Raw genomic sequence first — 27,958 nt, forward strand, 5'->3', positions numbered from 1 at the left:
GGCTGCGTGCCGTGTCGGAGGCGCAGAAGCACCACAAGGGTGTGAGGACGTGGGAAGGGAAGAGTGAAACGTTTCAGAAACGCACCCGTGGCTGCACTTTGCAGACGGGCCAGCAGAGAGGAAGGGGACGGTGGGGGACGGTAAACTGCACTAGTGGGGCCTGGGGCTGGCCGGGGACGGTCCCGAATCCCGGTTTTCCAAAGTGAATGTGGCCAGGGCCCAAGCCTCAATGCCAGGACCTTCCCCTGAAGTATCCGGGGGTGTTCTGACGTCCAAAGAACCCGGTCTAGGGGTAGAGGAGGGGGAAGGGTCCTGCGGCAAGGCCTCGCCGGGGGGAGGACGGCGGGCTCTCCCAAGTGGTCACCCCAAGGCAAGACAGCTGGGGTTTCTATCAACAGCTGCCACCTCGGGCCTGTTGCTTCTTGGCTAAGGTCGGGCCTCGGCCGCCCTGCGGGGATGGCCTGACCTCTGCTGTCCACTGCCTGTCATGGCGCGGACGGACTCGGAGGGGCTCTGTAGCGGGAGGAGGCCTCGGATAGCGCTTTCCTCCAACGGGTTTGAGGGGACTCCCAGTGTGAGCGTGTCCCACAAGGTGACAGCACACAGCACCTCCACAGGCACTTCTCACCTTTACGGTGTGTGAACACTCGGGCAGATTCCGCACTTTTCTGTGTTCGCTTCGTTAATGAGAAGAATGCAGGTTGCCATCCACAGAATTGACGTCACAGTCCCAGATTTTCTTCTGGAGTTTAGTGTGCTGAATGCCCACCCTCGCTTCCCAAGCTCCGGCCACAGATCCCAAACACGCAGTGAACCCCGAATGAGAAACAGGAAGAGGGTGGGGGTGCCTGGGGGGCTCAGTCGGTTAAGTGTCCGACTCTCGATTTCCACTCAGGTCATGATCTCACGGTTCGTTGAGTTCGAGCCCCGCGTCCGGCTCTGTGCTGTCAGCTCAGAGCCTGGAGGCTGCTAGGGATTCTGGGTCTCCCTCTCCCTCTGTTCCTCCCCTGCTCACACTCTGTCTCTCAAAAAATGAATAAATGTTAAAAAAAAAAAAGAAGGCATTGGAATAACACTTTTAATGTACAGAGAGAAAAAGAAAGTAAGGATTCTCTGTCCAGGAAAAAATATATTTCAAACACGAGGACAAACTCACAGCTTTACTGGACATACAACACCGGGAAACCTGCACTGACAAAGGGCTTCGGGCAGGAGGGAGGAAGGTGCGAGGGGACCGAGACCCTCTGCACCCACGCGAAGGGACGGGCCTCCAGTGTCCCTGACGGTGCGAGGGAATAGGACCTTCAGAAGTTGTTATTGACATTTCTAGAAAACATCATCGAATACGCCAGCCACGAACGCGGGGTCTGCGACGTGGGGGACACACAGGAGGACAGCAGCGGAGGCGGGGGACGGGGGCGAACCCTCCAAGGCTCCCGTGCTGCATGCCACGCACATAGCATCCACGTGTGGGCACAGCGTGGTCCGAAACGGGCGCTGCGAACCCTGACGAAACCCGTAACGGGAAACAGAAAGAGTAAATCGGCCAACCCCGTCAATAATCACAGAAAATAGAAGCTGCCTACACATCCCGAGTTAAAGGCTGAAACGATTACGTTAGGAGAAAAAAACCAAGATCCGGCTACATGATACAGCACGTCCTCCATACACGGGAAGACGGGCATTTCCTACCCATAAAGGGCCAATTTATCAACGAGACATGATGACGCTTCTGTACCTAATAACACCTTCAAAGGTGTAATGAGCTGTTTACAGAGTCTCCTGGGAATGAGAGTGTCTGGAGAATTCCATAGAAGTGTCGCTCCTGTCTCTCCTCCTCCTCTGGTTTTAGTCTCGTGCACGGTGCTCTCTGCACATTCACCTTAGGGACACCACGCTCACACTCACCTCCACTTGGCTATGACAAGAAACCGTCCCAGGAGGCAGGAAGCAGTGGTTGTAAGGATGTCTGCTCCCGGCCAAACTGCCTTCGGCCGCTGCGGACTTCAGCTTTTCCATCTGTACCACGAAGATCGACTGTGATGGGGGAAAAATGGGGGTGGGGTGGGTTTAAACAGTGAAGTCTTTCTCTGGGCCACAGCATGCGGAAGCCCCTAGAAGCTGGGTCACGGATCCAGGGCAGGATGCCCAGAGCACAGACCAGATGCCTCACTGGTTCTTCCCGTGGCTTGTGTGACGGGGGGGGCGGCGGGGAAGAGGGTCCTGTTAAGGGCATTCTTTCGAGCCTTTTCCACACAGCTGACCGCGGTTACGCACATGCTGGAGTCCCTGAGCTGCCCTCAGCTTACATTTAAGCGGATGGATTACGAGGACGGTGACAGGTGCTGACTTGTACCTGCTTAGTTTTCCAAACTAACCTGGTCGGCAAGAACCACAGACAGCTACCTAGCTCGATAAACCCAAGGGATTAGTAGATGGAGCCATTGACGGAGGGCGTTCTTGGAAGGGGCGGAGGGACAGCATTGCTCTCTGCTTCTTGTGCACCTGCTGGGCTCAGCCTCACATCCACGTCACAGGTACAGAAGCTCCCACGGTGTGTGGTGGGGGGAGGGCACACAGGTACACAGAAGGTGCTTCAAACATTATGACCGATAGAAACTTCTTTAACATACGGGGCATTTTATTTATTCTTTTTAAGTTTAATTAGTTTTGAGAGAGAGAGAGAGAGAGAGAGTGTGGTGTGTGTGTGTGTGTGTGAGCGGGGGACAGGCAGAAAGGGAGACAGAGAGAATCCCAAGCAGCACAGAGCCCTACATAGGGCTCGAACTCACGAACCGTGAGATCATGACCTGAGCTGAGATCAAGAGTCAGACGCTTAACCGACGGAGCCACCCTGGTGCCCCAACACACGGGGTCATTTTAAACCTGTGGACTCGCAGATGTAAAGCAGAGTACGTGACAAATACCTTGTGATATCCTTTTCCTTCATAACTCGTGTCTTTTTTTGAATGCCATCTTGCTCTGTGTATGCCTCTCTGGGTTTCAGCTTTGAAGCACGGATAAGTGAAATTGGGAAGGACAAACTTACATAAAACCCCTTTTTTTATGGCATGATCATAACAAAGAGAAGGAAGCTCCCAGAATCCCGTATCCTTTCAAGAGAACCAATCATCTGGAAATCAAGTCTTTGGCGTTTCCGGTAATCTTCCAAGCCGTCTTCCCCGTGCTACTATGAAGGGGTACGGAAGCGGTGAATGCAGAAATGTCTAGAAGGATATGCACCAGGCTGCTGACATCAATGATTTCCAGAGGATGTAATGGAAAGGAATGATGACAAATTATTAAATTTTTCTTTACACGTCATTGAATTATCTTCATTTGTTACACGTAACACATATCACCTTTGTAATAAAAATGTCAGTAAGGAACATTGTTAAAGAAAAGCAACTACTTTGTTCATTAAAAAAAAACCCGCTGATTTCTGGGGCACCCGGGTGGCTAGGTCGGTTAAGCATCCGACTTCAGCTCAGGTCATGATCTCATGGTTCACGAGTTCGAGCCCCGCGTCGGGCTCCGTGCCGACAGCTCAGGGCCTGGAGCTTACTTTGGATTCTTTGTCTCCCTCTCTGCTCCTCCCCCGCTCATGCTCTCTCTGTCTCTGTCTCTCTCTCAAAAATAAGTAAACATTAAAAAATGTTTAAAAACCCCACTGATTTCTGGGCGACTGGGTAGCTCAGTTGGCTAAGCGTCTAACTTGGGTCATGATGTCGCAGTTTGTGAGTTCGAACCCTGTGTCGGGCTCTGTGCTGACAACTCGGAGCCTGGAGCCTGCTTCCGATTCTGTGTCTCCCTCTCTCTGCCCCTCCCCTGCTCACACTCTGTCTCTTGCTGTCTCTCAAAAATAAACAAACAGTAAAAAAATTTTTTTTAACAAAAAAATTAAAAATAATAAACATAAAAACCACTGATTGGGGCGCCTGCATGGCTCAGTCGGTTGAGTGCCCAACTCTTGACTTCGGCTCAGGTCATGATCTCGCGGTTCGTGAGTTCGAGCCCTGCATCAGGCTCTGCGCTGGCAGCACGGAGCCTGCTTGGGATTCTTTCTCTGCCCCTCCCCTACTAGTACACTATCTCTCTCTCTCTCAAAATGAATATTAAAATAAATTAATTAATGAATTTAAAAAAACACTGATTAAGAGAGTGTTTGTATATAATGCACATGGTCTGTCACGCTAAAAAGAATTAGTAAGCTCACCAAAGACTAAATTCCAAAGTCTAATTGTTAGTTTACAGCATCAGTTTTATGAGTCAGAAGCTTTAGGGTAGCCTCTGGGGTTTTACACCACCCCCCTGACCTGAGCCCCTGAGCCCCTGAGCCCCTGAGCCCAGGGCACTGCCCCGTGATTAGATGAAGTGGTGTGGGTAATGACTTAGCACAGTGCCTGGCAATGGCCAGTGCCCGACCCCACCGCGAGGCTCTGCAGAATCAAGGTCACCTACACCTGCTAGATGGGACTGCCCACCCACCTTCCCTCCAGGGATAAATGTCACAGGAGTCACTGACAGCAGGCAGGTAAGGTCTCCTCAAAATCAACATCTCCCTCTCTCGGAGCACCTGTCCTGACATGTGACAGAGGCCACTGCCTCTAACCCTCTCCAGCAGCAAATCCTTCTACCAAGTGGGGTGCTTCCCCCAACGGACCACGCTCTAGCCTTCTAAGCTGCTAGAATCTTCAGAATTTTCATCCTTGATACCGTTGGTATTTGGGGCCGAGTGCTTCTCTATTGTCGGGGGTGGGGCGGGGTCCTGCACATTGTGGCACGTTTATTGGCATCCCTGGGCTCCACCCGCTAGATTCCAGAAGCCTCCAACCCGCACAGTTGTGACAAAAATATCTCCAGACACTGCCAAGGGTCCCCTGCGGGGCCAGAGTGCCCCCAGTGGAGAACCACTGTTACAGGTTCAGGTGGCCTTGGCCCTCCCATGAGGACCTGGGACTAGGATGACAGGTTGATATCCACACCCCCCGCCCCCGCATCCCCCGCCAAAAACAAAACCAAAAACCCAGGACATGAACCTTCGAGACCTTCCCAGGAGCAGTAGTAGCCTGTGAAAGCCAAGATTTGTCTACCATTTTAGTGCAAACTTTCTCCCTTATTGGTGGCCACCAGGAGGCTCTGGGCAAGGAAAAATTGTGGCAGGTCCCTGTGGGGCTGAGAGAGGGGAAGGGGTGTTCAGCCAGCTGGTACTCGCGAATCCATTCACGGGGCATAAAAGGAGCGGGACAGACTGGCAGGTGACAGTCAGTCCCGTGGCTTTAATGCCACCCATGCACCCACGAGCTCTCAATTTGTATTTCCAACCCTCACCTGTCACGGTAGCCAGCCTCCTGCACCCCGCCGCCCCTCTGCGTCTGCGGGTATTCTGCAGGCATCTCAGACTCAACATGCCACACCTCAACTGGGTTTCCCCCCAAACCTGTCTTCCCTAGTGACCCTCATCCCAGGAACTGGCACCACCGCGCACCGGACCGCTCGAGTCATTCTTGGTTCTCTTGTTCCTCTCCCTCACCTTCCACGTCCATCAGTCATGTCAGCTCTGCCTCCAAAACACGTCCCTATCGGCCGTGTCTCCTCTAGCTCCCCCTCTGCCGGAGCCACGGCTCTGCCTCTGACCCTCTGCGCACCGCCTCCCGAGGTGGGCGGGGCCTGCGAGGAACCGGAGGAGGGGCCTGCGCGGAACCAGGGGGCGGGGCCTGCGAGGAACCGGAGGAGGGGCCTGCGAAGGGCCGGGGGGCGGGGTCGCAGCCGGAGCTGGAGAGCGGGGCCTGCGCGGGGCCGCCCCCGCCCCGCATCCCACACTGCCCCGCGACCGGAAGAGGGGCCGCCGCTTCCGGAACCTGCGGGCAGATTGCTCGTGGGGCCGGTGGCAGCGGAGCTGCTTTGCTCGCGATGGCCGCGGCCGTCGCTATGGAGACAGGTAAGTAGCGCTCGGGACCCTAGCAAACACAGGTGCCCCGGGCCAGACATCTCTTCCCGCTTCCCCGGGGACTCCTTTGCGGCGCAGCTCCGGCGGGGCTCCTGTCCGCGGCTCCTTCTCACCTCTGCCGTTCGGACGCCGACCCCATCGGCCTCCCGGCGAGGCCCCAGCGGCAGGACGCGCTCCTGAACCGTCCCTTCCGCCGCTGGTTTTCCGCGTCCCCGATGAGCGTGCTTAAGTGTGAGATGTCGCCCGACTGTGAGCCTTTCTGCCCCTGACATTTCTCGAATCGGCGCACGTCCCGTCGGCCCGTTTGCAGCTTGCATTCTGGACTTTCCCCGGGGTACTTAGCGGGGCTCTGAGGCGCGGTTATTACGACCTTCTCCCGCTGATCAGTCTGGAAATCTCGGGTCCTGGCTCCCGGGTGGTGGGTGTCCTGCCCCGTGGGTGCGCCTTTTGCTCTTGTCTTTAGAGGAGCGCCTCACTTGATCTCGTTGAGCAGAGCGCTCTCTGCTTACCCCGGACTAGTGGGGAAGGGCCACCTTCCCCCACGCCCAGTTTAGGAAAACCACGCCGTGCCCTTACTTTTGCAGAAATACGTTCTCAGCGGCAGTCACGTCTTTTTCTACAAGTCAGTGTTCTAGATGGTGACCTTTATTTTGGGTGACTTTTGCTGTATTCCGTCCTAGATGATGCTGGAAATCGACTTCGGTTTCAGTTGGAGTTGGAATTCGTGCAGTGTTTAGCCAACCCCAATTACCTTAATTGTAAGTTGTTGGGCGCCTGATGGAATTGAGTACCTGTTAACATCTCTGACAAGAAGAATTGCAATTCGTAATAATGTCTACTTTTATGTATGCTCAGTTCAGTGGGATCACTGCTACACTTAAACGGGTGTGCGCGTGTGTGTGTGTGTGTCTGAACGGACTGGGACTTATGTTCTGAATTCAGTGTGTGGTGGTGGTGGGGATTTACATACGTAGATTCTGTATGCTAGGGGTCATCGATCGGTACTTCCAGGATTGGTTTGCTCTACAGATATATTTTTTGTTTTTATGCCTTTCAGTTCTTGCCCAAAGAGGTTACTTCAAAGACAAAGCTTTTGTTAATTATCTTAAGTACTTGCTTTACTGGAAAGAACCAGAATATGCCAAGTATCTAAAGTAAGTTTAATTTTTACAGTCCTAAATATGTATGTAGTGTATTATATTCCAAGACACTGACATTTAACAGACTTTGTAGTTTCACATTGGAAAAAATGTATTTTGAACCCCTCTACGTCTTTAGTTTCTCTGCCTCATCTCTAAGTTGGGTTACTGTGCAATCTCACTGCTCATCCCTGCCTCTCTTACCCTCATCCTGTGTCCTCCCGCCTCCAAGCCAAAGGAAGCAAAATAATTTTCTACACAGAAGCCATCTTGCTCTTTCAAAAACGTTACGACAGGACACTCTGCTGCTTAGAGCCTGTCAGTGCCCTCCCATCCCATGCAGAACAGAGTCCCTTCTCTTTACCTGGGCTCAGGCTCTGTCTTGTCTGACTGTACGTGTACTGCTCACCCCATCTCTCTGCGTTTCCGACCCCAACGAACCCACAGTCTTTAAAGGCAATGGCATAGTCGGCGGCTGAAAACTGAAGAACATAGGGCACTTATCAGCAAGATTTTCTGGAGGGGGTGACCTTATCTGATTCTTATTACGGCCACATCTCAGCTACTGTGGGTTTGTTCCAGACCGTTGCAAGAAGGTGAACCCTGCAGTAAAGCAAGCCAAATGAATTTTTCGGTTTCCCGGTGTATAAAGCTTATGTTCACACAATACTGCAGGCTATTAAGTGTGCAATAGTGTTAAAAAAAAAAAAAAAGGTAGATATTTTAATAAAAAAATATATTGTTAAAAAATGCTAACCATCATCTAAGCTTTTAGGAAGTCATGATCACAGATCACCATAACAAATATAATAATAATGAAAAGTTTAAAATGTGACAATTGTTAAAATGCGACATGGGGACGCGAGGTAAGCAAATGCTGTTGGAGAAATGGTGCGGGCAGACTTGCTTGATGAAGGGTTGCCACAAACCTTTAGTTTGTAAAAGAAAAAAAAGGCAGTATGTCTGTAGCTGTTGTCTTTCTTTAGAGCCTCGTATGTGCAAGACCTGTGTTCTTTAAACCTTGAACTCAGGCCTTTTCTTTAACTAGGTAATCAGAAGGCAATAGTGAAACTTGTCTTTTTTCTTTCCCTTGTCTTTTTCTTTGAAAAGAATTTTTTTTTTTTTAATTTTTTTTTCAACGTTTATTTTATTTTTGGGACAGAGAGAGACAGAGTATGAACGGGGGAGGGGCAGAGAGAGAGGGAGACACAGAATCGGAAACAGGCTCCAGGCTCCGAGCCATCAGCCCAGAGCCCGACGCGGGGCTCGAACTCCCGGACCGCGAGATCGTGACCTGGCTGAAGTCGGACGCTTAACCGACTGCGCCACCCAGGCGCCCCGTAAAGAATTTTTTTTTTAATATTTGTTTTGAGAGACAGGGCGAGAGCATGAGTGGGGGAGGAGCGGAGAGAGAGAGAGGGAGACACAGAATGTGAAGCAGGCTCCAGGCTCTGGGCCGTCAGCACGGAGCCCGATGCTGGGCTCGAACCCACGAACCGCGAGGTCATGACCTGAGCCGAAGTCAGATGCTTAACCGATTGAGCCACCCAGGCGCCCTTCTTGTCTTTTCCTTTTTTAAACAAACACATTTGAGAGGGAAATGACTCAAACTTGTACTTTATCCAACTCACTTTTTTGATCTGTGTCTAATAACTGGTTTTTGAAGCCCGCATCTCTCTGCCTGCAGGACCCCTTTGCTCCCTTACTGGTCCTTTTTAAACAGCCACTTATTTAATAATCACAGTGAAGACTTTATTAGGTGGTGTGTGTACGTAGACTTGGAGACTCTGTGTGGACACGGGGCCACAGGCACGGGGAGTTCTGTGTCCCCCCAGTGTTGGCGGGATGGCTGGCTGCGCTCTGGAGGGCTCCAGGGAGGGCCTGTTGCTCTGTTTAGGGACAGCCAGTTCCGTTGCTGGCTGCGTGACGGGAAGCGTTTCCTTTTATTGGGCTATGATGCCCCCGTGTGCAGCTTCAACCCAGATCTCCAGTTTTGCCCCTGAGTCAATCCGGAACCCGTCTGTGACCCCTTGAGGCAACGGCCCTTCAGATGTTTGCGTTCAAGAGAGGTTGCAGGCTAACCGCTGTGGGTGTGTGTCATCAGTCGCAGGAGGCTTTTGTTTAAGAGTTGCTGACCTTGGGGCGCCTGGGTGGCGCCGTCGGTTGAGCGTCCGACTTCAGCCAGGTCACGATCTCGCGGTCCGCGAGTTCGAGCCCCGCGTCGGGCTCTGGGCTGATGGCTCGGAGCCTGGAGCCTGTTTCCGATTCTGTGTCTCCCTCTCTCTCTGCCCCTCCCCCGTTCATGCTCTGTCTCTCTCTGTCCCAAAAATAAATGTTGAAAAAAAAAAAAAAAAAAAAGAGTTGCTGACCTTCAAGGTCGGAGAGTTTCGTATAATAATCCAGACTTGTAGTTACTCCCTAAATCCGGAGGGTCCGCTCACCGCAGGGCTTCCCCCTTCCCCGTTGGGGCTGGCTCACCTGAGGGGCGGCCGCCGCGCGCAGACCCTGGCACCGCGCGTCCTGCTTCCCTGGTAGCCGGTGCCCGCCCCTGCGACGTAGCCCTTACCCGCGCTTTCTCAGCCGCTGTCAGCTGTTTGTCACGCGCCCTCCCTGGGGTCTTTTGCAACCGTGCCCTCCGCTGTCTGCCAGGAACTAGACGCAGGCCTTCGGGTGCAGTCAGGGTGCGGTGGACCAGCCACACTTCTTCAGGTGGGACGTTACGCTCCAGTAAGTGTAACTTGAGTTCCTGTTACTTTTTCATGGGGGGTGGGGGGGGCAGGGATTCACATCGCCGACTCACTGAGAGCTTTAAGCCAACTCCAACTCCTCTGTTCTTGTCTTCATCAGTGCTGTTAACTGAGTTGTCCGTTTATGCCTCATTTACTTTTCCGAAATCTAAAGGGGCAACTTTCCTTTGGTACCTCTTACTTCCTCTTGTCGGTTAAGGCCAGAGTCGTAGCCTGTGAAAATACTTACTCTGAGCGTTGTCTTTACAAGTTTGAGAGATGATCACTGCGTGTCCGAGTTCCGCTTATTGACCGAATGCCACCTGAGACCACTCTCTCGGTTGTCACGGTGGTTTAGGTTACAGGTGAGGAAGCTAAAGCTGCCCGAGGTTGAGAACCTTGTCCAAGGCCAGCCAGCTGGTGAGTGGCGGGGCTGGTATTCAAACCCAGGTCTCTCCCCGTCCCGATGCCTGCATGAGAAGGAAAGAGGTTGGGTGTGAGCAAGGCATTCAGGCTCAGGCGCCAACAGCTACAAGCAGCTGTGTCTGCGGAGTGCCGATAGCATACCGATGTTGTCTCGGAAGGACAGCAGTGGGGTTGCGCCCTGCTCCTCAGCGTGGTCCCCAGACCAGCAGCCCTGCTGTCACTTGGGAGCCTGTTAGAGATGCAGAACCCAGGCCCCCACCTCAGACCTGCTGCATCAGAGTCTGCGTTCAGGGAGTGATTTACGTGCACGTGAAGACGTGGGAAGCACCCCGCGGTATATACGGTTTTCATCCTTCCGTCCTGTCTATACCGCCTGCACAAGTCTGGCTCCGAGCTCTCTTACAGTTGAAGGTTTTTTAACGGACTCAGATCTCCTCTCTTTTCTATTTGAAATAATTTCACTTATGAAATAGCTGCAAAAATCATAAAGAGAATTCCTATATATTCTTCACCCAGATATTTTAAATGTTAACATTTTCTGTAACCACAGGACAGTGATCAAAATCTGAACATTAACATTAACATATTATGTAGTCTGCAGACTTCATTCTGATTTTGTCCACTGTCTCATTAATGACCTGTGTCTGGGACGGTATCCAGTTTAAGTTCCTGTGCTATATTTTGTATTTATGCCTCCTTAAGTCTTTAATCTTGAGTTTCTTGGTCCTTCCCCCTGCACTCCCCCCTCTGCTCCCCCCCCCCCCAACTGTGACCCGGAAGTGATTTTCTAAACTTCTTGGTATATATCCTGTCAGGAGTTGGAGGAAGTCAATTTGACCTGCTACTAGTGATGTTAATTTTGGCCACTTGGTTGAGGCAGGTGGTAACTGCCAGGTTTTACCACATCAAGTTACTAGTTTTCCTTTTGTATTTAATAAGTGTCTTGCGAGGAAATGCTTCGAGACTGTGTACATACTTTGTTTCATGTCATACTTTTACCCCCTAATTTTGGCGGCTGTTGATACCTGCCCGAAGCAGTTTTTACTTGATTTTCTAATTCTGTCACTTTCTACGTTTATCAGTTGTGGTTTAGGTATGAGGATGAATCATTCCTCTTTTCCCTATTTATTTATTCATTTAAAAGAGTCACATCAATATGGACTCCTGGATTCTTATTTTTTGGGTTATAATTGTGTTTTCTTGTAACGGTTCCAGATTTGGCCACTAGGAGCCCCTTTGGGTTGCCTCCTGAGTCCTTGTGACTCATCCCCACGATTTTCTGGGCACTCCTCTTTCGGGCACTACATAACATTCCCGGCTCATCTTGTACCTTCCCTGCCTTAGCCCTGGAGCCAGCCATTTCGCCGGGGGCCCTGGAAAATGGTGTTTCACAATCCATCCTCTGAGTGTGCTTGTTGGTACCAGTGTCATTGCTGCTAGGCCCTCTCAGGACACACAGCTAAGAAGTGTGTGTGTGTGTGTGTGTGTGTGTGTGTGTGTGTGTGTGTATACGTACTTCTAATCCCTGTCTGTTTCTGTGTCTCTATATTAAAAGCCAGGAGTTCATACCGATGTTTCCAATTGCAGCTCCTTAACAAGGGTCCGTTCCAGCCTCCCCCGCCATCCTTGTGTGTCACAACCTTCCTCACAGTCAGAGACCTGGCTCTGTTGATCTCAGGTGTGCTTACGTACTCAGTTGCTCAGTCTCAGAGTACCTGTGAAGCAATTCCAGAACTGTTACGTCCCTGTGGAAAGTGGGGTGCAGGGCTGGTGCACAGCTATTTCTGAAACGGAGTCGGTTTTGAATAAAACTTGTCTCTCTCACTAGTGACGGAAAACCGGTAGTTATCAACTATAAACAGGTGATGACTAAAATAACAAGTGTTTATGGTCCTCACCTTGGACACCACCACAGAACTGAATGATTGCCCCCAAAGTTTGACTCTGCTCACCAGCTCCCGTGTAGTGTTGGGCGGGCTATTCAGTCTTTCTGAACTTAAGTTTTTTTCCCTTTGGAAACTTTTGCTTCATGCTGACTTTTGATGAGCGGCTTCTTTGCAGAAGCAGGAAAAACAGAACCCGTACTACCAAAGTGAACGAATGTTCTAGAAATGGTAGGCTACGACATCAGTTTTGAGCGAGAAACTGAGTTGGAGCCTGGCGCGATTGACCTAGACCGTGCCGGTCGTTAACTTGTCCACTCGCACCCAGGTACCCACAGTGTCTGCACATGCTCGAGCTGCTTCAGTACGAGCACTTCCGCAAGGAGCTGGTGAACGCTCAGTGCGCCAAGTTTATCGACGAGCAGCAGATTCTGCACTGGCAGCACTATTCCCGGAAGCGGATGCGCCTTCAGCAAGCCCTGGCGGAGCAGCAGCAGCAGAATAACGCAGCGGGAAAGTGAGAGCCGAGTCCAGGACTGGCTTCTGGGACGCGTCCATACTGCTCTCGTGCAGAGAACACAGAGACTCTCCTGGCTGCCTTCCCTGGGGCAGCGCCTAGAACTGTAGTGTACTGTTTAATGCAGCTAACTTTTTGCTAATAGATTACTTCTGTCCAACCAGAATTGTTCTCCTTTGGTTTCCCTGTGGATTTGTAAGTTATTATTAGTACTTGACCAACTGAATAAAAACAGAAACGTTAGGTGCTTTAAACCAGCTTAAGGAGTCGTGGGGAGGGGGGCAAGGGGAGGGCCACCAAATGTCCCAAACTCTAATAAGCCTAGCTCTGTTCCTTAACACGTGGTGGGGTCTGGGCAAGTCCGTCTCCCTCCTTCTTAACTGTCCGTCTGAACAGCTACCCTGCCTACCCTCTGTCTACAGAATGAGGGGAATAGAGTGAATGATTTCTTTTTTTTTTTTTTAATGTTTATTTTTGAGACAGAGAGAGACAGAGCATGAACGGGGGAGGGGCAGAGAGAAAGGGAGACACAGAATCGGAAGCAGGCTCCAGGCTCTGAGCCATCAGTCCAGAGCCCGACGCGGGGCTCGAACCCACGGACTGCGAGATCGTGACCTGAGCCGAAGTCAGATGCCTAACCGACTGAGCCACCCGGGCGCCCCTGTGAATGATTTCTTTAAATCAGAGCAGGAACTGCAGAAAGGTTCTTAAACTCTGCCCGAAAGGAGGACTGATCCGTATCCCCACTTGCTCTGCAAAAGGGCTTAAAGGAACAGGCGGCGTGTCACTGACCCCGTGACCGGAAGGAGAAGGTTGTTGGATAACTTCTCATTGCACCCTTGGACCTTGGACTAGAATAAAGATGAGGAGCCTCAAATACTTGTGATCATCCGTGGCCGGTACTACACCCCAGGGCCACGTTACCTGCCTTGTCCTGCTCTCGTGTCACTTGCAGAACCACCCGCGTCCATAAAGGAGGAGACTGAGGGTCAGACAGGTTAAGAAGCTTGTCTGCGGTGGTGATCGGCGTGACTGACTCGTGGCTGGGACTCTGGCCACCACCACTCGACGACATGGTCTCTGACCCACCTGTGCCACCTGCCTCCGCCAGAGCCAGAAAGCCTCTCGAGACAGGAGAGCAAAACCACCAGCAGTGAGTAGGGAGGCTGCATTCGGTGCGCTGTGCTCTCCGACACTGGCTACGGGAAGTGGTACGTTCTAAAGCCAGACCGGGTGTTTTAGGAGCCATTCTTTGTAAATTTGTGGCACTTACGGTAAAAGATCCTAACTCCTTTGGAGATTTGGAATTTGCCTTTACTGGTAGGGACTTTTAGATATTTCTCTCACCTCCAATAATGCATCCCCAGTGCTGTTACTGTCACTCCTGAAGGCGTATTTTACCTGTATCTTAAGAAATTCCCAAATATTACAGGCAAACTGAGGGTCTGTGAGCATTTTAATAGCACTGTTTAGACATAAACTATTTTCTACATCGTCATTCATTTATTTATTTATTGCTAACATGAATTCAAAGCAAGTACGCAACTGCTTTTATGCCAGAGCAGATCAGGAAATCAAGACACAACTGTCATCATCAACTCTTAATCTTCGGAGAACAACATCTCCACGAGGTTGGCCTGGAGACACTCGGATTCCACCAGTTTTTGAGGCTGTAAGAGAAGAGCAGTCTAATCTTAACCCACAGCTACAAAAATGTCATTAGGGAGGGAAGGACTTGTTCTTCCTTCAGTTAACACAAATCTTACGATGGAGAAACCATGCTATTCAAAGACCATCATCTAGTTGTAACAAGTCTTATGAGATAGTTCTAATAACTATTTGCCTTAAGATAAATCATTAAAATACTCAGCTCCATGGACTAAAACAAGAGACAGCAAGCCCAGCACCATCGCCTTCCCTCAACTCGTTAGTTTAGAACTCGTTAGTTTTGGCCATGGCCAAACTGGAGGAGGGGCCTTCTTTGTAGCCAGAATCCTGAAGTCAGTAGAAAACAACCATTGATGCTAGTATTTTAAGGAATTACGTTAACCAACTTTCCTGAGCAGTGCTTAGAGAATTTTAAAACAGTGGCTTTCACAAAGCATGAAAAAGACCTAATATTTAAGATACTGGCATTTCTAATAGTTTATTTGATTGCCCATAGGGATGGACAGCCGAGCTGTGCATTTTAATAGATCCCCACTGGGAACAGACATCAAGATCTTTTAAAATCTGAATCCAGAACAGGAGTTTTGACGGGGGGAGTTGTAGTCCCGCCACAATGACACGACAGACACTTACTGTTCCGTATTTAAGGAGTGTAGGCACCGCAGTTACTTTCAGGTTTTTTCTGAAGTCGTTATTTGGATCTTTCCAACTGTTTCGAAAAAGAAAAAGTGATTATGGGTAACATTTACTTGGTTTCTCCCCATTTAATATTTGATAGATTCCTACATTTAGTCTTTCAGTAATCACTGGTTTCTTGGTAAATGTTTGTAAAAGCTTGAGGACTAGGACTCTAATAGTGTCTGTTTGACTTGCCCGACCGCCCTAAGCATGCAGACCCTTAGTCGCCGAGGCCCTTCCGCCTAAGTGCGCGAGTCTAGCATCCGGGACAGGAGGGACTGCACACGGGCACTTACTAAGGTTTCTCTCCCACTTGGCAGTAGATGAACACACATCCTTCACTGACGTGCTTCAGCCCCTCTCGCACGACTGGCTCCGCTTTAAAACAAAAGTTGATATAAAATAATTACTCATCGGCTCTAGAATCCGGCACCGAGGAACAGCGTCCCTCCCCCCTCCCTTCCGTCTTCGCTCAAGTCCTCAGACTGTAACTGAGGTCGACCAGAAAACCACGTGAAGGCCGAGGGCCAAATCCGAGGGCAGATGGGCCCCCGCGCCACGGGCACCTAGAACGCTGCGGGACGTCCTCGCTGACGGCGGACGACCGGCTCCCCTGTCCCGGACACACGAGGCGCACCGGGGACGGGACAGGTGTTCGGGGACTGGATGCGCGCGGTATCCGGGTCGAGCGGCGGGGAGGGTCGGCGAGCCCCCTCGTCTGGCTCTCGCTCGGCTCCCACGCCGCGGGCCCCGAGTCCCGGCCTCTCACCCTGCACGCAGTCGGGGCACCAGCTCTTCCCGCCGGCGTCCTTGGAGCCGGTAAAGTAGGCGAAGATGGTCTTGCCGTGGTGCTGCTCCACCGCCCGGCTGAACTCCTCGAAGCCGGACACGCTCACCACCTCGTAGCCGGCCATCGGGAGGGCGCGCCGCGCACCGCCGGCCGGGTCTCCGGGAGGCGCCGCCGCGGGACGGGGCGGGGAGCGGCCGCTTCCGGGGGCGCGGCCGGCGGGGCTCCAGGGCGCTACGGGAGCCTGGGGCGGCCAGAAGGCCTCCGCGCCGCGTCCCGCCTCCGGCTGTGGCTGGCCCGTGCCCTCCGTGCTGGCTCTGCGCAGGCACCCGGGCTTCTGCCCCAGCCGCCCCGGCCCGGGCCCCATGGGCGGCGGCTGCCCCCCCTGCCGCCGTGCAGCCCCGGGACCCCTAGGCGGCTCGGGAGCCCTAACGGCTCCCAGGCCGCCCTGCGCCCGTTGCTATGGCGACCGCGCGAGCGGCCGGAAGCGCGGCCTAGCCGGCCCCCCCGCCCGCTCCCCGGTAGCCGCGCCGCGCCCCAGGCCAGGTGGGCTCGGGCCGGGGCCGGGGGGACTCTGGGAAGCCGCGCCCGGACTCGTGGGCCCGGGGGACAGGAGCCCCTGAGCCGCGGCCGGCCCCGCCGCTCGCGGGCCCCGTCACCGCCGCTCCTGCGGAGCTCGGGGGGCCAGGGCCGAGCGCGTGCGTGCGTGTGTGCGGCGGCCCCGGCGGCGGGCGGCGGGCGGCGGGCGGGGGGCCGAGCGGGGCGGCGCGGGCGGGCCTGCAGCCATGAGCGGGGCGGCGGGCCGCTGCGTGGGGCCCAGCCGGCCGGGGCGCGGGCGCGGGCGGCCGTGGGGGAAGGGGGGCGCCGCGGGGGCGCCGCGCGGCCGGGGAGCGGGGCGCCGGGCGACGACCTCGGCGTGGGACACGCGCTGCGTGAGCGCAGAGAGGCTGCGAGACTGTCGGCGGCCCCGGGGGAGGAGAGCGGAGGCCGACGCGGCCGGGGCGGCGGGGGCCAACGGGCCGGAGGCCTCGGAGACCCCCGGCGCCGCAGGCTCGGCGGAGGCCGCGGGGGACCCGGGCGCCGTGTGGGTGGACGGCGCGGTGGGGGAGCCCCAGGTGGTGGGGCCTGTCGGGTCGGTGTGGGTGACGGGCACCGGCGGGGAGGAGGACGGGGCGCCTTACCGGAGCCCCCGGGGCTGTGAGCGGAAAGGCCGCCCGGGATCCATGGGGCACGAGAGCATCCTGGAGCTGTGGCTGAAGGTGCAGGCTATGCGGGCGGCGGCGGGGTGCGGGGAGGGAAGCAGAGTGGAGCTCCACCCGGTGCCCGCGGGAGAGGGCCCGGTTGACAGGGGCGTCCCCGGCAGGGCCTCCTGGGTGGAGACGAGCCGGGGTGGTCTCACGGGGCCCTGGGTGAAGGGACAGGCTCGGGCAATGCCCCGGGCCTCGGGAGTGTCCACAGGCGTTGGGCCCGGGGCGGGTTGTGAGAGGGTCCCAGGCCTGTGCGGGCGGGGACAGGCGGCTGGCCTGCTGCCTGGGGGTGTGCCTGGGATGGTGCCCTACCTGCTGGGGAGAGGACAGGCCGCGGGGTGGCCCGCGCCTGTGGACAGGGAGAGGGGCTGGGGGAGTGCCCCTGGTCCGTGGGGCAGAGGGCAGTCCCTGCAGGTGCTGGGGGCTCCTGGCCCAGAGACCGTCTGTGGGGACACCCCGGGCTCATGGAGAGGGGGGCAGGCTTCGAGGGTGCTGCCTGATGCTGTGGGGGCGCCCGGCAGGGTGGAGGAGGAAGCCAGCTGTGCAGGTGCCCTGGGCGCGTGGCGGAACGGACAGGCCGTGGAGGGGATGGGGTCTGGGGGTGCTCCTGGCACGTGGGGCACTGGACAGCCCGTGGGGGTGCCTTGCGCTGTTGAAGAGGAAGCTAGATGTGGGGGTGACCCAGGATTCAGGGAACGGGGGCAGGCTGTGTGGGTAGAGACCGGCTCTGGAGGGGACCCGGGTTCCTGGGCAGCTGCACACCCCGCAGAGGCATGCGGTCCTGCCGAGCTGCAGGTGGGCCCTGGAGGCGCTCCAGGCCTGTGGAGTGTGGAGCAGGGCCTGGGGGTGCCCACGGCCCTGGGGAGGGAGACGGGCTGCGGGAGCATCCCTGGTGTGTGGGGGACCCAGCAGCCGGTGGGGGCAGCGGTGGCGGGACCAGGGGCCCTGGGAGGACAGGCGGGTTACGGGGCTGCCCCAGGCCTGTGGGACGGGCAGCGGGCCCTGGGGGCGCCGGGGGTGGTTGCGGGGGACACAGGCTGTGGGGGTGTTGTGAGCCTGTGGGACGGGAGGCAGGCTCTGGGGGAGCAGGAGACCCTGCTGCCCGCAGCGTTGGGGGCACCCGGGCCTGCGGGTCAAGAGGCCGGCCCCAGGGATCTGTCTTGTCTGTGCAGAAGGAGGCAGGCAGAGGGGCTGCCTGGGGCCGCAGTCCTGCCCAGGCACAGGTGCGGCCCGGGGGGGTTCGCGAGGGCGCCTGTGGCCGTGCCCGCTGCCGTGTGGGTGTCCGGCTCCACGTGCCAGGACGGCGGCTCTCGAGGTGGCTTGAGCCTGTGCGACGGCGTCTCTGCTGCCCTGTTACCCGTGGCTCCCGAGGGGCCGTGGTCTGCGGGGGAGACTGCGGCTTCTGCAGCTTTCCCAGGCCCGTGGGAGAGGGGGCAGGCCATCGGGGGTCCTGAAGCGCCCGGGCTTGCGGGGCAGGAGACGGGCTCTGGGGGTGTGCCGAGACCTTGGGGACGGAGACCGAGTGCAGGGGCGTCTGCCGCTGCCCCGGTGCCCGTGGCTCCCAGGACGCCCCGGCTGGTCCGGGAGGAGTCCACCCCCGGGGGTGTCGCAGGCCTGTGGGGGGAGAGGGACACGGTGCAAGCACCCGCAGACGCCAGGGGTCCCTCACGGGTGGGTCTGTCCCCCAGCGCCGGGATGCCTGGGCCCACGGGGGAGAGGCTGGGCCCGGGGGGCCCCTCCGGCTCGCTGGGAGGGGGGCAGGCTGCTGAGATGCCTGGGGCCGAGGGGGTGCCCACGGCGGCGGGGGCCCCCAGGCCGATGATGGCCAATGCCAGCTGTGGGGATGTCTCGGGCGTGTGGGGACAGAGACCGGTGACGGAGGGACCTGTGGATGGCCTGTGGAGGAGAAGAGCCAGCGGGCCGGTCCCTGAGGCTGCCAGGGTGCCCCTGCCTTTGGGGGTGCTCGCGGCTGTGGGGGTGCCCGCAGCGGGGCGCGTGCCTGCCGTGGTGTGGGTGACTGGGTGTGCCGGGGAAGAAGCCGCCGAGGCTGCCGCCGGCCTCCCAGCGTCCAGGACGCCGTCTGCGGAGGGAGCTGGGGCTTCGTGGGGGGAGGCGGGAGGCAGACAGGCAGTGGGGGCGCCTCTTGCCCACGGGTGTGGGACCCGGTCCTGGAGCTGCCCGCGGCCCCCAGGGGAAGAGAGCCACTGTGAGAACGTGCCTGCGGCCTCAGGGACAAGAGGCCCTGTGCCCCCGGTTGCAGGGCAGGAGACGGGCATCGGCCATTTCAGAGGTCACCCGCAGCAGAGTGGGGGGGCACAGGCCGGAGGAGCGTCTGCAGTGAGGGTCCGGGGGAGCCCTTTGGGGGAGGACAGGTTGAGGGGGGCCTTCTCATAGCACGTGTAGGGAACGGGGTGGGGGGTGTCCTGGGCTCTTTGGGAGGGGACAGGCTGGGGGGAGGTTGGTCCTGGGTTGTAGACGGAGGCGCAGGCCGTAGGGGTGTCTTGGGGATCTGGGACAGATGCTTTGTGGAGGCTTCCTGGGTCTATCAGGTGACAAGTTAGGAGGTGTCCTGGAGCAGTGGGGAAGGGACAGGTTGCAGAGAGAGGGGCGTCCCAGGAATGTGTATAGGGGAACAGTGGGGTGGGTGTCACCGGACTCTGTGTACGTGTGTGTGTGTGTGTGTGTGTGTGTGTCAGTCACTCGAGGTATCCTGCAACGGGGGGCCGGGGCGGGGCGGGGTGGGGGGGGCGGTCACCTAGTGTTTCCCTAGTGCAGCCCTGAGTCCTAGGCCTTTGGCTTCTGGGGAAAGTGTCGGCCACATAGAACTCGCGGGGCCCCGGCCCCAGCTCTGCGGGCTCCTCCGTTCTGCGGCGGCTGCCCTGGACTGTAGTGACCGTGGTGACAAAAGTCAGCGGGACTGCCTCGCCCCCGTGCCCTCCCGTCTTCGTTGTCGCTCTCGTCTCTGCAGCTGTGGGAACAGGGAATCTTGAACAGCTGCCCTTCTGTTCCTACACGTGTATCTGTCTTGAAGCAAATCCAGTCTACAGACCTTGGGTTTACTCAAAAACTTAAATTAGGGATTTTTTTTTTTTTAAACCTGGATTTCCCAATTGATTTGCTGTAGGATTCTTTGAGAGCACAAACACACCAGTACGTCTAAAATGAATCGGTTTGTGGAAAATCAGCTTAATTCAACAGACGTTGAGTTCAATTATCTGTTCTGCTCAAAACCCTGTATTGTGGGGAATCTCAGAGCAGCAGGACTGGGCCCGGCCCCCCGGGAAGCTGGCATAGCTGGAAGGCTGGGGCCTGGCCGTGAAGTAGGTCAATCAATAACAGAGACCGGTGTGTGGTCGGCACGCCGCGAGGCAGGCGTGATCGGCGTCTGAGGAGGCGGTCCGAGACAGCGGGGTGAGCGCGGCCACGTCCCTACAAATCCTGACAAAACGCCTTCCGGGCTGTCAGCTCACGGGGTGCGTGTGGGGGGTGTGGGGTTGCAGGTCTGGGGGCCCTTCCGCTACTCAGTGGCAGATCCTGGCAGGGATCTCGGTGTTCTGACCCCGAGGCCTCACCCGGAGCCGGTCGGCTCTGCCCTGTCGAGCTAGCCCAGGGAGTGAGCACGCCGCCCTTCGCCGAGTGGCTAGGGTTTGCTCATGCAGACTGTGAGCAGAAGGCTGCCTGGTTCCCGTGGCAGAGCCGTTTCTGGAGTAACGCCTCACTGGTGGCCCTTGAGGTTTGGGCTCGACGGGTAGCCACTCACACGGTGTCCCCCGTTCTCTTGGAAAGGAGGATTCCAAAAGGGAAGACGCTTTTGTGGAGGACCCTGGCCGGTACCTTCCCGGAGCACCCGCTGGTCAGCGCGAGGCTGCTGCGGGCCTCCTCTAGAGTACTGTCCTCTGAGGGTGGCATGGTGTCCCCTCCTTCCGGTGTTTGATCGCCCTTGGTCTGAAAGCAGCCTCCTCCCGTTGCAGGCGACGACCGATGACCGATGACCATAGGTGGGCTCTCGCCAGCGCTCTGCCCTCTGACGGAACGGGCCGGGGCAGGCCGGCTCCCCACCGTGCTCATCTAGCCTGGCGTCCCACTGGATGGGAGGAGTGACCAGGCAGCGCCAGACCCAGGTACTTCTGTCATCTTGTCTTCAGGTTTTTAGCGCGACGCGTTTGGAACAGAGGCTGCAAGAAAAAGACGGCCAACGCCTTTTAAACCACGTTCGAGATCTGACACTTTGAGCGGCGTGTGCTGTTCTGCCCTCCGGTGTTTGGGGAGCCGTTTCAAAGCCAGCTGCGGCCGTCAGCACACTCCACTGCTAAGTATTTTAGAGCACTCCTGCTTACGCACTATCACACCTAAGAAAATGGACAAAGGTGATTCCGTAACATCACTTAATAACCAGTTACCCTCCGGCTTCACCTGGTCGCTACCGAAATACGTTTCCCTCCAACAGTGAACTTAGGAAAATCTTCACACAGCAAAGCCGAGTTCTACAGGGAACGCCCAAGTTCCGTTACTGTCCCGCTAGTTTCCTTGCGTGTCTGTTCTCCAGTCTGTCCTCCACAATCCACTCACCGGCGCGTCGCATGTTCTGAAATGCACAGCGTGAGCTGCAGACCCGGCGCCGTGCGGAGTCGCCCTCCAGAACTGACTCTTGGAACTTACTCTCCGAATTTCCGCTTTCCCTCAATGCAAACTTTAGGTCTGAGTTGGATACCTCAGAATGTACACATCTTGTCACGTTTGCTGAGTTTAGACCAACGTGTACACAGGTGTCACTCATGCCTCTGTCAAGATAGAGATCTTTTCCATGGCTCCAGAAAGTTCTCTCACGCCCCTTCCTACCCTTCGCAGGCAGCCATTCTGGTTTTTTCCACCGTGGGTTAATTTTGCCCATTCTAAGTAGAACCATATCGCGCCTACTCTTTGACGTAAGGCTTCTTTCAGTGGGTGTGACCCTCTCTCTGTCCTTACGTGGGTCGTGGTCTGTTGCTTTGTAACAATCCAACCTCTCGTGTGGGTTTTTACAGATGAAGCTGCCGTGGACATTCTTGTACACGTTTGTAAACATGTTTGCGTTTCTGTTGTGTAAATGCCCGGGAGTGAGATCGCTGGGTCACAAGGCAGGGGTGTGTTTAGTTTTCTAACAAACCAGCGGACCTTTCTCCTGGGCTGTGCCGCTTCCCGTCCCTCCCGGCGGCGATGGGCACCCTGGCCCCTTTGCCAGCCTGGCGGTGTTTGTGTTCATTAGGGCCATTCTGGTGGGCGTGGCGTAATTGCTCCGTGTGGTTTTCACCCAGGAAAGTTACAGTGACAGTACCCAGAATTCCTGGGTGCCCTGCTCCTACTCCCGGATTCCCCACATGCTAACACTTCTGTTACGTTTTCCCTCCCTCCCTCCCTCCGTTCTCTGTCTCTCCCTCTCTACACACGCGTGTTGCAGGCACACACGTACATGCATACGTGCTCACACATACGCACATACACATCTACATGCGCATGCACACGCATTTTCTAAACTGGCAAAGTACAAGTGGCAGCCACGATACCTTTTTACCACTAAGGACTTGGTGTGTATTTCCTGAAGACAAGGACTTCTCTTACGTAGTCATAACGTGGTGATGGCAATCAGGAAGCACACGTGAGGACGGTGTGGCCATGTGATGTTCAGGCCGTCCTGAGGTTTTGTGAGTTGGCCCAATGATGTCCTTTACAGTGAAAGGAACCAGGGTCACTGAGCTGCGGGACTCATCATGTTTGCTTAGCTCCTCGGGTCTGAACAGTTTCTGAGACTTTGTATTTCACGACATCAACATTCTTGACAAATGCAAGCCAGTTATTGGGCGACTTTCCATCCGTTTGGGTTTGCCCGACCTTTCTAGTGACCTTCGGGTTACACACCCGTGGCGGGAAAACCCCAATGTGATGCTGAGTCCTCGTGTGTCCCGTTGGGAGGTACGCGTGTCGATCTCGTCAGTCCCCCACCCGGCAGCGTTCACTCCAGCCCCGGGATGAGGGTGACGGTGGCACCCGCCAGGCTTCCCCTGTAAAGTCGCTGGCCCGTTCACCTTCCGTAGTCGGGGGTGTCTGACTTTGAGACCTTGTTCACACCCTTTCACCCCTAGACTGATCTCCTAGTTCAGCCTTCATTGGTACTTTTTACCCTGATGGTTGCTACGTGGTGACTGACCTCTTGGTATCAGAGCAGATTCATCGAGCCTGGCCGTGTCCGGGAGGGTACTGAGAAGGGCCCTGACCCGGCCAAGTGGGAGCCCCTCCAGGCTGACTCCGCTGCCCCTTCACACGTCTCTGTCGATCTGTGGCCACATTTGGTATAAAAAAAGGTATTCCGGGGCCAGCATATTTTTCCCCTGTCCCAGCCCCGGAATGGGCCATCCTCCTCCCTCTGGTGGAGAATGGAAGTTAGAACTCACATGTGGGTACCGAGTAGGCACACTGATTCCCGGGGGCTCTCGTGCGAGGCCGTCCTGGAGGACAGAAGTGGGGACAGGCGTCCGTACCCGTGTGCCTGTGCACTTCCGCGTGGAGATCGACACGGGCGGTGCACCCCGCCTCCCCCGCCCCCGAGCCCGGGCCAGCTCACGCGCACGCTGTCCGTGGCAGCCCGGCACCTCCCTTTTGTGACTCCTGTCATCAACCCAGTTATCCACATGTCGTGTCTGCTCGGTCTCAGAACGTGCAGGGATTTCACTGCCGCAATCTCGTCTGTACCTCCCCAGGCAGAGCCCCGCCCTCAAGAGCTCAGCATTGTTTTAACCCGAGGCTGCATAACCTAGTTACTCAGGTTTATTTTTCTTACCCCTCACTGCGTGGTTATGTTACTCATTACAAATTCAGTTTGGCGCACGGGTTTCTGTTAGTATTCATTTTCAGGGTTTTCCTTTATTCTTACGGATTTTGTTCTTTCCCTTCCTGCCTCCCTGTCTGCTCCATGTGACACATTAGCGGGGCCCCCCGTGTGCCGACGCCAGAAGGCGTCGGAGAGTGTGATCCCCTCCCGCACCTCCTCCGTCCCGCCCTCCCACACCCCACGCACGTACCTGACCAAGTCAGTCTCTGATGTTCCTTTCCTAGGTTTCTTGGCACAAGTGATCAGACGCACGTATATCTTGTCATGAGAGATCCGTTCCCCGCTCGAAGGGTAGCAGTCACGGACCGTCTTTGTGCACCGGCCCTTTGCACGGAGCAGGGTGTCTCAGCACCGCCTGCTGGGGTTTAGAGAGGGGTGCACACGGAGGCTCACTCTTTCTTCCTTCTTCCAAGTGCTCCCTGCTGACTCGGCCGCTCTCCTACATGGACCTTCAGGTGGGTTCTGCACTTTGCAGTTACCAGCGGGGACCCCCTGTCACCAGTGTGGTGGCTGCGGGGGGGTGGGGGGGGAACGCCTGTGGGCCTGTCCCCGGGGCTGTGCGGGGACCCCCTGTCACCAGTGTGGTGGCTGCGGGGGGGTGGGGGGGAGTGCCTGTGGGCCTGTCCCCGGGGCTGGGCCCTGCCTACAGCTATACCTGCCACAGCACGGCCTCCCCTCTCCCTTGTTGCAGTCGGCTGCTGGTTCAGTGTGTTTTTAATTTGTGTTTTTATGAGATTGACCAACTTTTCCTATGTTACAGTGTCATGTTTGTATCTTTTTGTATAATTGGTCTGCTCCTGTGTTTTCCCATTTCCTACTGTTGTGATCTTTTTTCACCTCCCTTTTAAACATGTGTTTATATAGGGGACACTTTGTATTTATAAATCCTTTTCTTCTAAGTTTTCAGCTCTTTGATTTTGGTTATGGTGTTTTAAAAAATTTTTTTTTAGTATTTATTTCTCTTTGAGAGAGAGAAAGAGTATGCGCACAGGGGAGGTTCAGAGAGAGAGGGAGACCCAGAATCCGAAGCAGGCTCCAGGCTCCGAGCTGTCAGCACAGAGCCCGACGCGGGGCTCGAACCCACGAACTGGGAGACCGTGACCTGAGCCGAAGTTGGACGCTAACCGACTGAGCCACCCAGGCGCCCCTACGGGGGGTTTATCTGAAAGTGACTCTTTGTCACGTGATCACACGTGTGCACTTTCTTAAGAGAGCCCAGAGGCCGTCCCCAGATTAAAGGCATCATGGAGTGTGCACAGACCCTCGGGGCCGTTTGCTGCACGGGGCCTGTGGTTGTGAAATCATTCGTTCCCCTTGACTCAGTAATCCCAGAACAGGTGTTTCGTCGTAGGAAATGCTTTAAAATGAGGGAAAATAAATGCGTGGCGATGTTGATGGAAGTAATGTGTCCGTTGCTGGAAAAATGAGAACCGCGTAAATGGTTCACAGGGTTACAGCTCAGCTGAGCTTGAAAAGGCCATTCATGGGAGTTTGGAAAGTGCAGCCATGGAAGATAAAACAGTAGGCTACGGAAGTGCCCGTGTTCATTAAGGGAAAGACAAAACAAAACTCACTTGTGTCAGGATTAAAACCGACCAAAACTGAAGCCCGCGTAGGAGGCGTGCGGGGACCGTGGGGACCAGGTGTGCTGAGGTGCAGGGCGGGGTGGCGCGGCCAGCAGGTGGGCGGCTGGGCGTCCACAGCGGCGTCTGCCAGGCTCAGCATGGACGGCGGCGCCTCTCCCGGAACCTGGCGCTTGGAGGCGAGGCAGAGACCAGGGCGCGAGGGGCTCTCCGGCCGCCGCGTGGGGCTTTGCCTTTCGGAGGAGGACCCCGCGTGCTGCCGGGCAGCGGTGGGGACACGGGGGAGCCGGGGGCGTGCGAGAGTGGCCGCTTCTGTCCACGCACAAGGAGAATGCGTCTCAACAGGGACGCTCGGGTGGGGAGAGCACACCCTCCCACGTGGTGCAGTGTGTTCTCACGTGCTCCCACCTTTGTTTGCCTTTTTTTTAAGAACCAGCTGCAATTTAACAGGAGTGTTCCTGCACATTCCAGCAACTTGGCCGCGCGCTATTCCTGCCCCGACGCGATCAGAATCGAGAAACTGACGCACTCGTCCGGCGAGTCCTACCGTGGCGGGGATCCGGGCTTCAGAGCTGGGCCCGACGTGAGCGGCTCGGCCTCCTTCTCCGTCATCTCCGAGGAGAGGCTCAGCTATGCCGTCCACCTGGCCAAGAGGGACGTGAGGCGCAGGCAGTTCGAACAGCACGCGAGACAGCAGCGTCTCAGAAGCGAGCCCCAAACCTCTCAGAGGTGGGAACACCCCGAGCACAAGGTGCCTGAGCACAGGGAGCAGAGGAAGGAGGCAAGGAGCCGGGAAATGTGTCACTGCAGCCACGAGACGTGCGGGCGGGGAGCTTCCTGCTCGGGTGCGAAGGTTCACCTGTGTACCCCTCAGCCGGGGCAGCCCCCCGCCCTGGAGCCGGGGCCCCAGCTGCACGCCAGGACGGGTGGCCCGCGGGGCCTGCTGGGGGTGCAGAGACTCCAGGAGGAGCTGACCACTTGCGTCCGTAGGATGGAAGAAGTAATTAAAAGAGGTGAGAGCAACAGGGCTTGTCACTTGGATGGGAGGCCGAGAGTGGGGGGGTGGGGGTGGGTAGCACACACTCCCTCGGGACCCCCACCCCCAGGAGCCTGAGCACCGGTAACAAGGCATGCGGACTTTGAACGCGCGCGTGGGAGGGCTTTCTTCCTGGCGACCTTGCCCCGGCCTGGCCCCTGCTCCCGGCAGAGGCCCCCCTGGGCCATTCGCTCCTGCAGGTGGCCCCCCGACCCCCCCCACCCGCGGTCCTCCGGCTCCTGGATGCAGGCGACCCTTCTTCATCCAGAAGCCCTTCTGGCAAGATTGTTTGTGCTTTGTTGAACAAGGAGCGTGATGTGTGCATATTTCCACAAAGTCTGTTTTAAAACGTGGCAGTGACGGGGCTGGGGCGTGTGGGAAGTCTGACCGCTGACCACCGGCCACAAGGGAGGGCGCGTGGTCGTCACAGACCGGTTCCACAGCTGTTCAGTGTTCTTTTCGCCCCGCGTTTGCCTGGGGCGCGAGGGCTAGGGCTGTGCTAGCTGCTCTGAGTGCAGGGGCTCGAGGAGCCGGTGCTGGGATCCGCTCGGGGTCCGCTGTGGCCCTGGGCCTTGCAGGTGACTCCGTGCACGTCTTGTGCGTGCGTCAGGAGGGGGGCAAGGTGCCTCTTACAAAACCAGCTGTGATTGGATGCGCTAGAACAGAGATACGTCGCTGAGGAGGTTGTGGCCAGGAAAAGTGATGCTTGTTTCTGACCTTCCGTGGGGCCAGCTAACGGTGGGGGACACGGGGGAGTAACAGTTGCAGAATTTACAGGGTCTGAGACAAAACACAGTTGCGTGGGGAAAAGAGTTCCTGTCCGTCCTGGGCCAGAAGGGACATCCCCCTGCGGTCTCCGTGAAGAGCGTGGTACCGGGCGCGGTTCAGACACCCTCGCGCCAGCTCAACAGCGCTCCTGCTGCTCGGGGCTCTGGCGGAGTCCGGGCTGTTGGGGGACAGAGCCACAGGGCCCTGCTCTGATGATACGGCCTGACGCGGGCACTAGAGAGAGCTCCCCAAGCCCTGGGGAGGGACTGAGTCGGGTGTTTGCTCATTTGTTTTTTAGTTTAACATTTCAAGTTGTCGCAAGTCCGTACCTTGTTTGTTTTTTTTTTTTTTTTTAGCGTTTATTTATTTTTGAGAGAGAGACAGAAACAGAGCATGAGTGGGTGAGGGGGGCAGAAAGAGAGGGAGACACAGAACTCAAATCAGGCTCCAGGCTCTGAGCTGCCAGCACAGAGCTCGACACGGCTCAAACTCAAGAGCCGTGAGATCATGACCTGAGCCGAAGTTGGACGCTCAACTGACTGAGCCCCCCGGGCGCCCCATACCTTCTAAACTATAGCGACAACATCACCACGATCGACAGCAAATAGGTACAAAAACCTACAGTGCGTACTTGAATCAGGTGTGTGCACTTGCTTGCGGACTGGGAGCAGCTCGCCCCGTCCGC

At 56.3% G+C, this 27,958-nt stretch overlaps 4 protein-coding genes and 1 long non-coding RNA gene across 8 annotated transcripts in view; 3 read left to right on the forward strand and 2 right to left on the reverse strand.

The window, feature by feature from the left end:
- Nucleotides 1–1,064: 1,064 nt before the first annotated feature.
- On the reverse strand, nucleotides 1,065–5,654 carry LOC112857146 (uncharacterized). The gene is made up of 3 exons (XR_003223301.2): nucleotides 5,534–5,654; nucleotides 1,909–2,037; nucleotides 1,065–1,506 (listed from the first exon to the last, which is right to left on the reverse strand). It is a non-coding gene; the product is annotated as an uncharacterized LOC112857146 (long non-coding RNA).
- A 156-nt stretch (nucleotides 5,655–5,810) lies between these two features.
- Nucleotides 5,811–12,895, forward strand: MED31 (mediator complex subunit 31). Its single transcript, XM_025920389.2, has 4 exons — nucleotides 5,811–5,941; nucleotides 6,631–6,708; nucleotides 7,008–7,104; nucleotides 12,453–12,895. Exons 1-4 carry the CDS (start codon nucleotides 5,914–5,916, stop codon nucleotides 12,643–12,645), a joined length of 396 nt encoding a protein of 131 aa, XP_025776174.1. The 5' UTR covers nucleotides 5,811–5,913; the 3' UTR covers nucleotides 12,646–12,895.
- Nucleotides 12,896–14,079: 1,184 nt separating this feature from the next.
- On the reverse strand, nucleotides 14,080–16,187 carry TXNDC17 (thioredoxin domain containing 17). The gene is made up of 4 exons (XM_025920390.2): nucleotides 15,757–16,187; nucleotides 15,284–15,365; nucleotides 14,943–15,018; nucleotides 14,080–14,311 (listed from the first exon to the last, which is right to left on the reverse strand). Exons 1-4 carry the CDS (start codon nucleotides 16,139–16,141, stop codon nucleotides 14,243–14,245), a joined length of 612 nt encoding a protein of 203 aa, XP_025776175.2. The 5' UTR covers nucleotides 16,142–16,187; the 3' UTR covers nucleotides 14,080–14,242.
- Nucleotides 16,188–16,326: 139 nt separating this feature from the next.
- Nucleotides 16,327–25,286, forward strand: LOC147573951 (uncharacterized). 2 transcript variants are annotated; one of them, XM_086685658.1, is made up of 4 exons: nucleotides 16,327–20,494; nucleotides 20,993–21,142; nucleotides 24,111–24,341; nucleotides 24,837–25,286. In XM_086685658.1, the coding sequence occupies exon 1, from the start codon at nucleotides 16,560–16,562 to the stop codon at nucleotides 19,413–19,415; it is 2,856 nt and encodes a 951-aa protein (XP_086541784.1). In that variant the 5' UTR covers nucleotides 16,327–16,559; the 3' UTR covers nucleotides 19,416–20,494; nucleotides 20,993–21,142; nucleotides 24,111–24,341; nucleotides 24,837–25,286. The 2 variants fall into 2 exon arrangements, with proteins under 2 accessions (XP_086541784.1, XP_086541785.1); XM_086685659.1 differs by having other exon boundaries at nucleotides 16,327–20,432.
- Nucleotides 24,208–27,958, forward strand: part of KIAA0753 (KIAA0753 ortholog) — a 32,454-nt gene continuing 28,703 nt past the window's right edge. For all 3 annotated transcript variants that reach the window (XR_015243783.1, XM_086685660.1, XM_086685661.1), the window contains exons 1-2: nucleotides 24,208–24,341; nucleotides 25,900–26,482. Coding sequence is in view for 2 of the 3 variants with exons in the window: in XM_086685660.1 (XP_086541786.1) it covers nucleotides 24,330–24,341; nucleotides 25,900–26,482 (595 nt within the window). In the remaining variant the exon portion in view is untranslated. The remainder of the gene's footprint in view (nucleotides 24,342–25,899; nucleotides 26,483–27,958) is intronic.

This window comes from Puma concolor, chromosome E1 (assembly GCF_028749965.1).
Source record: "Puma concolor isolate L17-30 chromosome E1, mPumCon1.1.hap2, whole genome shotgun sequence".
In the NCBI taxonomy this organism is placed as follows: domain Eukaryota; kingdom Metazoa; phylum Chordata; class Mammalia; order Carnivora; family Felidae; genus Puma; species Puma concolor.